At 41.2% G+C, this 13,122-nt stretch overlaps 1 protein-coding gene across 3 annotated transcripts in view; it reads right to left on the bottom strand.

Annotated features, from left to right (window-relative positions):
- The window catches only part of LGI1 (leucine rich glioma inactivated 1), a 39,308-nt gene extending 26,578 nt beyond the window's left edge, over nucleotides 1–12,730 (bottom strand). For 2 of the 3 annotated variants that reach the window (XM_019639079.1, XM_019639081.1), the window contains exons 1-2: nucleotides 12,151–12,728; nucleotides 11,672–11,743 (exon numbers count right to left, since the gene is read on the bottom strand). In XM_019639079.1, the coding sequence (XP_019494624.1) occupies nucleotides 11,672–11,743; nucleotides 12,151–12,365 (287 nt within the window). In that variant the 5' untranslated portion in view covers nucleotides 12,366–12,728. Of the gene's footprint in view, nucleotides 1–11,671; nucleotides 11,744–12,150 lie in introns of all 3 variants that reach the window. The other variant, XM_019639082.1, reaches the window with a different exon arrangement.
- Nucleotides 12,731–13,122: the final 392 nt, after the last annotated feature.

Below are 13,122 nucleotides of genomic sequence, written 5' to 3'. Positions count from 1 at the left end.
AGCCCATGTGGGAATCGAACCGATGACAGTGTTGCTCACAGCTCACACTCTTAACCAACTGAGCCACTCGGCCAGCCTTACAATAGCATTCTTAAAATTCCCAATTGATGATAGGTTTTTTTTTTTTAAGCTTTCATCATTTTATTATTGATAGTGCATTGGAGCAGATCACACTTCTTCATAAGCAATAGCAAGACCATAAGGTTGTTAAGGGATTCCTGGCTGAACTGAAAGCTAGGACCAGAAGCATTTAATTGCAAAGTAGCAGAAAAGTAACAAAATTAGTGTGGAGCTCAAGAGTTCTGAGGGAACCTGGGTGTGCAACAGAGAAGTAAAGGAAGGAGCAGAGGATCAGAAAATGATGATCTAGCTACATTGAAGGAGGTGAAGGCTAAGGCTGCCCAATATCCAGCTGAAAGGCCAGAGATGGGGGTCCTCAAGAGCAAAAGGATTGGGCAAGCACGTGTGTTGATGCAAAGGCTAATGGGCCGCTGAAGTGGTTTCCTGCCCTGCTGCTCACCTCTTATAGGGACCAGGAAGGAGCATTCTGAAGAGGGGATCAGGAAGCCTGGATCTTAATTCCCACATGATCATAAATCCTCTGTGTAGCCTTGAGCACGTCATTCCTCCTCTCTATCTTGTCAAATCAGAGGTCTAGACTAGATAATTTTTCAGGTCACTTCTAGCTTGAGCTGTATGAGTCTATGCTTGGAGCATTGTGGGCTTCAATCATGGAAGAGCAGGCATGGATTCTACAGGGGAGCAGGATGTGATGGGAAGGCAGGCCTGCTGGTGGCTGATGGGAGGAGTATCCGGCTGAGCAAATCTCCCCTCGTCTCAAACCAGATGGCGCATCTGGTCACGCCAGGGCCCTGTGGCTCTAACAACACCTATGCCTCTAGTCACCTGTGACATCTTGACTGCCATCAGAATTGTCAATGTCCAATGGGTGGTCTGCCTCCTGTCTTGCAGTCCAGAGCAGGTTCTTCTGGCTATGGAGGGGAAATGATTTAGGGGCTCTCCCATACAGTAAATATTCTGGATGAAGAACAGAAGAGAGCAGCAAACACCCAGTTGTCACTTGGAAACTGCACTGATTATGTATAGAACAGAGAATCTGGTTTCTAAGCCTGCAGCTGCCACTTATTATGCACATGATGCATGAAGTAGGTGAATCTATTTAATTATCTGTTCAAATAAGAATTATAATAACAAAAATACTTCCTGGAAGATTCTAAGAATTACATGAGATAATGTCTATACAAGCATGTCTCCAATGCTTCTGCCAAAGAATATCTAAGCAAAGACCACAGACATGAAATGTCAGGGCTGAAAGAGCCCCCAGAACTAGTGAATGACCTTAGTTTTACTGCTAGAGAAACAGGTCGAGTGAGACTCTCACCTGCCAAAGAGAACTGTGATAGGCATCACACGGGGAATTAGGCAGCCATGGGCAGTGTGTGTAAACAAGAGTGTGCACACTTCCATGTACCTATGTGTGTCTGTATGTTTATATATGCATATATACATACTTGTAGATAAGAGAGCAAGATGCACGGCTTATAGCTGTTGGAAGATTTGGGGGCACAGCTGGAGGGCTCACCAACTTGCTTATAGCTGCCTTTGCTTAAATGATTCAGACTGGTTGTTACCAATATTCTCCTTTTTCCAAAAGAATAGGGCTGGTTGAATGATAATTAATAATAGGCTGATGAGTCACTTTAGATAAATGCACACATTCTCAGTGCATGTGTCATTGGAATAATTTGAATAATTTACGTTTGAATATTTTAAAATATGCTCTCAAGATAGGAAAGCATTAACATGGGAAGCATCACACATGAGTTCATTATTTCATAATTCTTTTTGAATCTAATCCTTGAAAAACATTTTTAGTGTAATTCAACTGATTCTTAAGTAGACCACCCACCACTTCTTCAATGCGCAAAATAACCTTACTTTAGCTCCACATACATCTGAGTGGGGGAACCCCCCCAGAGAGATATGTAGTTCAATTCCTCTTTTCACAGATGATGAAAGTGAGACCTGCAGAAGGTAAGTGACTTACCCCATGTCACATCTTTTGTCAGCAACAGGGCCAGGATGAGTGAGAATGTGAGTGTTAGATTTGCAAAGTTTCCCTTGGAATATTCTTGCCATGCATGCCAGAGGATCTCAGCATGGCTTACCCCTTTGGTTTTATAGTCTATTACCTCTCATGCCAGGATAGTCAACCTTTTTTTTTTTTAAGGAGTTGGTATAATAGTACACAGCCCATCTCCCAGTGTTATTTACAAATTCAGTCTGTATCTCCCTGGTCCTGAAACACCAAGAGTGGACTTAATTTTTTTCTAAAGCCTATTCTGTGCTAAACCTCATCTTTAGCATTTTGCCATCTATTAGCTCATTTCAATTCTCAACTGTCTCCATTTAAAATCTATGCCTCAACTTAAAATCTAAAGAACACTGAGGAGAGAGAGGTAAAAGGATTAGAAGCTTGTGACTGGCGGAGCTGGGATTCTGTGCTCAGGCATGCTCTTCTCACTCGGACTGGGGACGGGCATGGGCAAGGCTGTGTTTTGTCTTTTTAGTCCCATCGGATCTCCAGTGTCTGCTGCAAATCTAGAGCAGCCTTGCCCAGTGGTCCCAGAGTGTATGCCCTGGAATGCAATGCCTTCATGGGGTCGAGAGGTTTGACATGAACAAAAAAAACCAAATAAATTTGGGAAAAGTGGGTAAGTGAAGTTAGTCAGTGTTCTTAATTACACGAACCTTTCTATCTTTAAGTAAATTGAAACTCTTCAAAAAGAAATTAAATACGCAGTTTCCCAATCATATTGATAATGGGACCCTTTTATCATTGAGCTTTACCCTAAATGACTATTCTATAGAACATACCCAGGGAAATACTGGTTTAATAACTGGCTGAATAACTGTGAGGGAACCTGCTCCAAACAAAAACAGTGAGATTGTAAATTTAAACTCAGGGGCCTTTTTCCTGTTGAATGGGCTGCCAGTGATGATCTACTTCCTCTGAAAGCTAAAGCATCCCTGGGAGGTCCCCAAAGAAGCATGTGTGCCAAACTACATGACCAGGTGCATAGCCTGGTGGTAAGGCCTGAGCCCCAGGTATCATACTCAATGAACCCACACTAATAGAATTGTCTGAGTTACTCCTTATATGTAGATAGATGATCTAAGGTGTTTAAGATGGGTTTCTTTCTACCTGCCTAAGCGCTGCTAGCAAGCCTTTCTAGAACTGGTGAGGTATAGATAATTAAGCTAATACAGTGAATACCAAAGGCATAGATTCCCTAAGTATGGTCCACAGACTCAATATTCTATGGGACACTAAAAACGAAATAAGTCCAGAGGCTTTTCCATGCCAAGGTGCATTGTGAATAGCCAACCGGGGATAGAATGTGCAGTTTCCAAAATTTATGTGAGCACAGAACCCTTTTCTTTCAGGACAACTGTTTCACAGGACAGACGTTTAGAAAACATTGGCTTAAGGTATAACTTTAAAGTAAATAAGCCCTCTGTCTCTCGCTCGTTTCCTCTCTCTCTCTCTCTCTCTCTCTCTCTCTCTCTCTCTCTCTCAAAGGGAACAGAGCTTACACATACAAATGAGAGTTGACTCCTAGGGAAGCTAGGTGTTCCTGCCAGCAATGCTGCCGCTCTTTCAAAAGGCTTTTGAAACCCCTTTTCAGTAATTGTCTCCAGGAATCAGGACACATTCTCCTGAATACCCTTGTTAATGGCAAAGGCTGATCTTTTGAGAAGAAATTTGATTTTGGAACAAAACTATACAAAGTCAATTCAAGCCCACTGATTCATGTTCAAGAAGAAGTAGACAGAAGTGGTTAAAAGTGAGGCTGTGGACTTAACCCCCTGCTCTGCCACTTATTAGGGGTGTGACATTGAGGAGGTTACCTAACTCTTCTAGGACTCAGTGCTTCATCTGCAAAACGGAAAATATCATACCCCCTCTCAGGGTTATTGTGATGGTGACATAAAAAATGAGATATATACAGTGCTTAGCATTAGGCAATATAAAAATGGTGAACGCCCCCTAGCAAAACTGGTTTTATCGCATGACTTGTAAACTGGCAGTGAAGACAACTCTGAGAAGGATCTAGAAATGGTTAGCCATGGAAGCACAGTTGGGAAGACTCTATGACCTCCCACAAGAAGTTCTCTTCAAGTCAAGGGTTTTTTATACATATAAATTCTAGTCTTTTTTTTTTCTTTTTTTTTTTAAGGCTCATTGCTTTCTAATTTTACATTTTACACAGGCAAGCTACCTGCCATCTTGCCATGTAAGCAGGCCCAACAATTCCTTTCCAATCCTTGCCCCGTAAGAGGGATATTGAAACATTGTTTTATCATCAGCCACCATGGAGAGGTCCTGGTAAAGTCCCAATGGACCTGCTTGGGAAGTTAGTAATTACATTATTTTTTCATAATAGCCAATTTCATATTATGAGGCTTTTTCAATTAACAATCCAATTTACCGGTCTGTTAGAATTGATATAATAAATTTTGTCCATTTCCTTAACAAGACCATTTTCTATATTATATTAGTTTAGAGTAACTCTGTTTGTAAAATTAAATAAAATACAATAGAGTTTTCAGTTAGGAAGAGACCTTAATTAATTGAATGTGAATTCAAATGCAAACTTATTTTTTGTTTGGTCTTTCTCCTGTTTCAGAATCTGCTTCCAGGTTTCTGCCTTCCTCAGAAACTTACGAAATGATGGCCTCATGTGCATGTACCACATTCTCATCAGCAATAATATGTTGAAGCTGAGGATGTCATTTTTAGGTAAGACATGTCTTCTCTGGTTTACCACAGTCACTACCACTCCCTATTGTCGTATATTCAACTGTTTCCTTCATTTACTTTACCATCCCGACTCCCATTGGCATCTAAGTTTGAGAACCATAATTTAATCTATCTCTGGTATTTTACACAGATACTATCTAAGGCCCAGGGATATTTTGTGACCAACTCAAGGTCATATAGCCCATTTGTGGCTGAACTGGATTTCAAACCCATGTCTCCTGACTTCTAGTTCAGGTTTTTTACCACCCTGCTGCAGAACCACTCATCTGAGCACTGGTCAATGTTAATTATTTTCAACAAAAACTGATATGTTTTACAAAATGTGGTGCCAGTTGTTTTTTTCATGAGAAAGAAGTGAGAGGGCTCTGCTTATCCCCTTCCCCCTTTCCCCAGAAAGGTAAATAGTTCGTGTTTTCTGTGAGAAATATGTGAAGGAGAGATTTCTTAGCAGGTTCTGATGGAGACCTAGGTGTAGATCAATAAAAATTTAAAGCTGGGATTGTAGGTAGACCCAGCCTATACAATCAGATATTATTCTGATGTTATGGTTGTTCAAATTAAAGTGATTTTCAGATACTATAATAAAAGCTAATGTTTATTGAGTTACAGGAACTGTTCCAAGCACTTGGCATGTATCCTTTCATTTCATCCTTACTGTAATCCTGTGCAATAGGTACTATGGTTATTCCCATATTGTAGATGCACATAATGAAGCCTGATTAACCTTGCCCAAACTCACAGAACCAGCAAACAGCAGAGTGGAGATTTGAACCCATGTTTATCTGACCACAAAAGCTGTGTCCTTTGCTACCCGCCACATTGCCAGCTCACTGGGGTCAGCCATTTTGATATCGCAGCTGTCATTGTAAAGCCCCTGCAATCATTTTGTAGCCTATATCATCAGCCACAGGATCGACAACTGGCAAAGCCTCACCATCATTAACACTCAACTGATTACCATTCTGAACAAAATGAGAAAGCTCACCAAGACTACCTTACAATATTTTCAAACACAGGCAAAATATAATTTACCTTTTTTAGGGATCACCCCCAGCTTAGGGCTGTCATATCAAGGTGAGATGGGAGAGGTGTCACTTATCTTTGTATCCCTCACAAAGACCAGTGCTGTGCCTGCAGCACAGTAAAACCCCAAAATGTATTTGCTGAAATGGGAGGTTTTTAAATTTCATTTTGTTATTGCTTGTAGCTATACAGTGAATAAATACTCATTTTGGCTAAGCAAACATAAAAGTCAAAAAGGAAATTATCTTTGTGATAGTGAATTTTTTTTCCATCTTAATAATGCTTAACCAACGTTTCCCTTTGGATGTCCTGTCAGACTGGAGAATGGAGAAAGGGGGAATTTTGCCCTTCACAGGAGAGAGATTAGTCAGCCTCCACAGCCAAGTGAAGAGCCTAAGAGCCTAAATTAGATTTTTTACATGTCAAAGGCCTAGAGAAACTCAGAGTGGGACAAATGAGATTCAAGCAGTGGGTCTAAGGAAAAGCTTTGGATACTTTGGCTTTTACGTTCTGGCACAGTAGAAATCTCCGGTGAGGAAGTTTGACATTATAATGTCATGAGCACATTCTCTCTTCACAATATTTTGGTTCGGCTCACTTCCCAGACCTCCACGCTCTTAGTTCCTGTGAAATCTACTAGGGAAAACTGAACATAAGGGTGTGACCATGACCAAGACTATCTACTGATAGGAAAGCAGGAGACCTTAGTATAAAATCTGTCAAAATATGGGTTGAATTCAGCAAATAGATAATAAGCAAGGTCTAGGCTTATACCTCCAGGCTCTTCTCTAAGACCTTAGCTATTGATCATCCTTCATGAGAGGCACGGGCAGATGCAGCACAAGTAGCTCTAATAAATGACAGGAAGCACTAGAGACATCAGTAAAGTCCCTAGAGTTTGAGAAAACAGAGGTCAGAGAGTAAAGTAGTTCAGTCTGTTTGGAGCTTGGGGTGTGTGTGTGTGTGTGTGTGTGTGTGTGCGCGCGCGTGTGTGTGTGTGTGTGTGTGGTGTGTGGTCAATATTGTGAGAGTGATCCTGGACAAACAGCCAAATTCTGTTAATACCAACTCACATGTTCAGACTTTCCCTGTTTCTAGGGAACCATCAAAGGCTTCCAAGCATGAGGGAGACATGATGAGATCTGTGTTTCAGGAAGGTAACACTCAGGGAGGTGGGTAGAATGGGAACTGGAAGCAGGGAGGCCAGTGCAGAAGCTCTGAAACAGCGAGTTTAGCCTCAGCTAGGGCTATGGCCCTGGGCAGAGAGGAGGTGGCAGATTCTCCTGCTGCTAAAGAGGGGACTTGTCCAGTTGGAAGTGGACAGTGAGGGACAAGGGATAGGTAACTCCTAAGTTTTTTGCCTCAATAATTGAGAGGAAGAAATACACTTTCAGGGAAAATATTTGTGGTACAGGGTTAGTTTGCACAGTTACAACAAATTTTAATTAATTTAAAAATCAGAGCTGTGGGTCATTGGATGAATCATAGACAAAACAGCCTGGATGACTGAAGTTGTGACTTCTTGGTCCATTGTGGGGGCATTAGTTGAGCAAAAACCAAAACACGCTCATCTACAACCAGATACTAATTCCTCTATAAGCCCTCTTAGCTAATAGGTCTGGCTTGAGTAGTCATTGAAGATTGCTATTTCTTTCTTATACTTGTAATATAAGGAAGAATAGAAAAAGAGGCCAAACACTGTAAAGGTGAGATAGACCATGAATATTTTACCCTGGACTAATAACATTTTGAGCTACTAAACAATAAAACCTTAGTAAGGCTAGACTTATTTACTTTGTTCATACTATTAGCTTTTCCACTTTTTAGCTTTTGATTTCTTGTGGACTATGTACTTCTGTGTTGATTAATAAAAGAAATAACAATTCCCCCCTGCCCCCCCCCCCCGAGGGATCAGTTCTATTGCTTCAAGTAAGATAAAAATCTCACTGGAATAAATGGATTTTTTTTCTGATCACACTGAATTCTTACATGTAGATTTTTTGTTTTGGAGCATGATACTCATACCAACCCTGTAATTTACTTCATGCAACTAGAACTCTCTTAAGAGTTGGAGGCATTTCATTTATTAAAAATTTTATAAACAATTGGCAGTGTGGCCTCATTTTATTCTTTTAAATTTGAATTTTACTTCTGTAATGAACCTATATCATTGGGGATTTCAGTCTGTAGATGAGAAGTGCTGTAATGTGTGAAAACACATTTCTGTAAATTACATTCATTACAAACATCACTCCCTCTCACGAAAAGCAAACTAGAATTCGAATAATCGTATTCATTGGTTATGTTTCACAGCCGGCCCTATGCAAAACCTCAATGAAATGGCATTTTTTTCATTTTAATTTTTATCTTTTTGTGAAAGGTTTTGTCATTTAAAACAAGAAATGAGATATTTTAAAAAATATATCTTTGGGGGCTGGCCGAGTGGTGTGTTGGTTAAGAGCTGGCTTGGAACGCCAGCTCTGAGCAGCAGGGCCCCAGTTCAGATCCCACATGAGGGTCAGCGACACTGTGCCCTCTACAGCTAAGATTGGTGAACAACAGCTCAACCTGGAGCTGGGCTGCTGTGAGTTGCCGGGGATGGCGTAGGCGGCAGTAAGTCTGCAGTGGGGCTGTCATAAAGCTACTGTGAGTGGCTGGCAGCCAGCGTGAGTTGCCAAGAGCCACTGTGAGCAGCCGTCCAATGGCTGGTGAGCGACCGCCTCACCCGGGAAGAGCGCAATGATAATACCAACATGGGCCAGTGAAGCAACGTCCTCCACTAGACTGAAGAACAAAAGAACAGCAACTTGTCTGTTCCCCTTTCCCGATTCCCCAATGCTGTTCCCCTCCCCCAATTCCCCAATGAAATCTTTTATATATATATATATATATATATATATATATATATATTTTTTTTTTTTGTACAACTAATCTGACGATTTTGTATTGGATTTATTTTTCTCTCTATAGAGTATGGGCTTTTGTTTTTCTTGTTCTCCAGTACACACTGCCAGCTATGGCCTACCAGCATCTTCTCCCCAGACACTATGTATAACTTAAGGAGGAACTACGTCTTCCTTCAGTATCCCAGGCTGACATTTCAAAAAGTACTTCTCATCATGTCTCTACAGAAGGCCGGAAAAAGCATTTGGTGCCATCATGAAATTATCAAATTGTTAGGATGTATGAGGGGAAGGGGGCATTTTCTCCCCCTTTTGAACAACAGGCAAGAAACCAACTGCCTTTGTACATGAATCAGGCAGAATTGATTCAGACAGAATACGACAAGTCAGTTTGGTAATCTGTGGTCACAAATGCCATTAGAATTCATTGCAAACAGTGGCTGGTGTGATCAACACCTTATCTGATGGCAAAGTCATGCAAAGGCAAATTCAGACCCCTTAGTTATATTTCAAAACGTGGGGGAGGAGAGGGGAGACAGCCCAAGTGCAACTTTCATAGCACTGGGTGGCCGTGTCCCACAGAACTCTTTCTGTTGGTGAGCCGTCCATTTCCACCACTGTTGTGATTACGGCACAGTTCATATTTGGAGCCTTAGCATTTATTTCCTCAGTGAAAATGAGCTTATTAGACCCTGTCCTGAGGATGGGAGGAAGCAGAGAACATTGGGCAGTAAGACTGAGGAACCAAATCTTTAGGAAACAGTGTTCTGAAGATTAGAGACAAACTTTGACCCTTGGCAATTTTGCATAATATCAGCTCTGGCACAAATCCGCCATGCGGAGGTTAGTTTAGCCAATGTGAGTTAAGTAAGGACATACAGGGCAAGACTTACTCTCCCTTTTGTTATTTCTGAAACCCGAACTGCTTTTAGAAATAAGGGCTGGAATGTTCCATAGGAACTTGGAGCATGGGATACAGGGGCATGGCACACACTTGGTGTGGGCTATTTAAAAACCAGTTCCTTGGCTTCCCTCTGTGATTCTAAATACGTGTAATCACATTACCCTGCAGCAGTCGGGAACTATTTCTATAACATTGTCCAGCATCTGTGCTTGCTGAGGCTGGGTCCACTCAGCAAAAACAAAGTGGAGATGTGCTAACTGATTAGGTTGATCAATCCAGGCTTTCTGTGTCACTGCACAAGTCCACCTAGTGTTGGAATATGAGTAGTATGTGTCGACTGACACCTCTTGAACTTGAACTATCCTAGAGGGAGAGAGATGCCACAGCTCATCAGAAAGATGCTTTTTAAGTGAGCCACTTATTTATTTAACAAATGAACAACATAAGCACAATTTATCACTTTCTCAGATACAACCAATTCTTATCCCAGCACTAGAGACTTTAACCCTGTATGTGCTAAAGACTCTATCTTTTTTGGATTTGTTTGATGTGCTAACACTTCCCCTAATTATACCATTAGCCTTCAATCAAACACATAAATGCCTTAGGAGTATTCTACTCAATTGTTAATTACTCAAAGACATTAGCTGGTAGAAGGACATCAGCTAACACTGTTGCATAATGTCAAAACACCTGATCAGGTTTGTGAATTCATGAAATAGTCAAACCCATTTGGGTTTTCACAGACAAACAATAAGTTGTGATTTTTTTTAGCTTCATGTAAAAATTTTAAAGCCTACCATTTATAAAATGTGTAACCATTTGACCTATGCCAAGCATTTTATCTCCTGAAATCTTATTTATCTCTGTTTTCTCTCCATTTTACAAATGAGGAGACTGAGGCTCAGAAAGATGTAGTCATTTGTACAAGATTACAAACATAGTTTCTAGTGAGTGGCAGGGTGAGATTTATACACAGGTCTATGCAATTTCAAATCTATGCTGTTTGCTTCTGTATATCTAACTTCGAACAGCCACATGGTCAGTTAAGGCAAGAAAACAAAAACAATCAAAAGGAACCCCAAAACTTGGGTTCTGAATCATCCAGTTAAGATAACTAAAACACAGTTGATTGACAATTGGCTAATCCCCTTCTGGAAATGTGTCACTACAACCTAGCCTGTTGCCTGATACCTGAGCACCAGGGGACCTCTTGACCCCTACGGGGTCCTGCTCTGAGAACTAGCACTCCAATAGCCAAACATTACACATCAGAAAAAATTATATATGTAGCATTATGCCTGTGGAGAGATCTGAGTCAAATATTATTTTTTGTGTGTGACTATTTTGAGACACAGAATAAGTATGTGGTTCCCTCGTGGCTAACTCAAAATACACAGCTAAGACTAATCCTTTGCCCCTATCCTATATTAATATTTTCTTTCCCTCCTTGCAAGGGGACTAGTTATAAATTAGATGAGATTAGCAAACAGTCTCTGCAGAATTAATCTTTTAAGGAATTACCTAGAAAGAACCCAGATTTCCCCCCTCACCCCCCCCCATGGTAAATCATACAGAGTAGCAGCCCGCCCGGGTTCCCCAGGAGATAACATCTTGAGCGCATATGTTATGCTGGGTTCTGTACTGACTAATTCAAAAACTCCAGGGCAAAATAACCAAAGTTCCCAAGTCAAAAATGAAAGTAAAATAGTGGAATGGACTTGGGATCATGGTTGTCACATTTCAATAACTTCATAACTAGCCATGAAAGTAGACAGTATTACAGGTTAGCAAATTTACCATCGACAAGAATCAACCTGCACCGTCGGTATCAAGTCCCAAACAAACCATCTCTACCTCTCACTTTACTGATATTCTCTTTCTTTCCAGAAATACAATCACATTTGACAACATTAATATTGAGATCATTTTACTAGAAGGCTTATCCAAATATATGCTATATTTAAAAATAGTCATGATATAAATATTTCTCACAAGAGCTGCAGCGATGGGGTGAATAAAAAACTCCCTTCTGAGATTTCAGTAAAACCAGATCTCACAAAGGATCTGAAAGAAAACAAACAAAACAAAACCAACAAACAGACACACACACAAAAAGACACACACAGAACAAACCTTATGTTAATCCAGTTTAGCAAAACAGTCAATATTTCGACACAATTTTATGAAGTACAATTCTGTTCCTTCCCAGATGGAGCAGGAAAAATGAATCTGCCACAGGTTTCCCATAATAATGTTCCGGGGGGTGGGGGGGAATCTAAGCATGTTCATAGCAGCTAATCAAAATCAAAATTTCTAAATGCAGCAAAATGTTAACACTGTCAAATGGCCAAGCGTGCAAGAGGAATCAATCTCTCTCTCTATGCCCTTCTCCCCATACATGCAAAGCCCCCAATACACTGGCCTGAATTTTAAAATCGTAAATTAGATAGCAAAATGCTTACGGGCCTTACAATGAGATAACATCAGGAGGAACGGTGCGTGGAATGGATCTGGCATTCTCACATAAAGCATTATCTTTGGTACAAGTACACACGGCAGGGCATTTTGGCTTCGCTGGCTTCTTCCCCTCAGTCAGCAAAAGCGCAGATAAGAGACATAGGAAATAAGCAATTCTTTTCAGAGGGATGCAGGCATTTCCCATCCTTTGGCTTCTCTCTGATTCCATGCAGTCGACACAATCTCCCCAAACATGAACAGGGCTTCTGGAATTCAGCTGGTGATTGTCCTGCTCTGAGACCAGGTCACATAGGAGTCCACCCTTTTCCTTTGCTTCTGTATCTCTGCTTTTTCAAAACAGGGACCTGCAGCTGATTCGTGAGCTGCTCCGCTCTCCAGCAATGCACTGCTCAGGGAAGAGACCTGTGAGGTGCTGTGAGATGGGAGGGATCCAACTGCTGGAGGAGAGAGCCGACTTGCATCACCACGAAAACACTGAACACAGACCAGCCTTCGAAGGCAAAGCGAAGTGATGTAACAGAAAATAAACAGCTTTCTGCTTGCACCGGGAGGCCCTTTAATTGTTACCAAAAATAGGATGGCATTATGTCTTATTAGTGGGTGGGTGGGCGGGTGGGTGGCAGCAGTCAGCTTGCATGGGATCTCGGCAATCGCAGAAACCTCTGGGAATTTGCTTTTTCGTGTGGCAAACAACCTAGTCAGAAAAACCAGCTTTGGAGCCAGCTCTGGCTGGAAAAAATGAAGTTAAATGAAACAGTCTCCCTCTGCAGCATTTGGCTAAAACCTTGATATATCTTGCTGAGTCCACCGGACTAATGCCATCGCTGAAAGACAAATAAGAACACATGGAGAATGTGACTTTCAGGGAATGAATGTGAGTAAATACTTTTTTGACACTTATCACCGGTCACAAATTATTGGTTTGCATAATCCTCCCTCCCCCTCCAAATGGTAAGACATTCTCT

This window comes from Hipposideros armiger, unplaced genomic scaffold, assembly GCF_001890085.2.
Source record: "Hipposideros armiger isolate ML-2016 unplaced genomic scaffold, ASM189008v1 scaffold_42, whole genome shotgun sequence".
NCBI lineage: Eukaryota > Metazoa > Chordata > Mammalia > Chiroptera > Hipposideridae > Hipposideros > Hipposideros armiger.
This window is presented reverse-complemented; position numbering and strand designations above follow the sequence as displayed.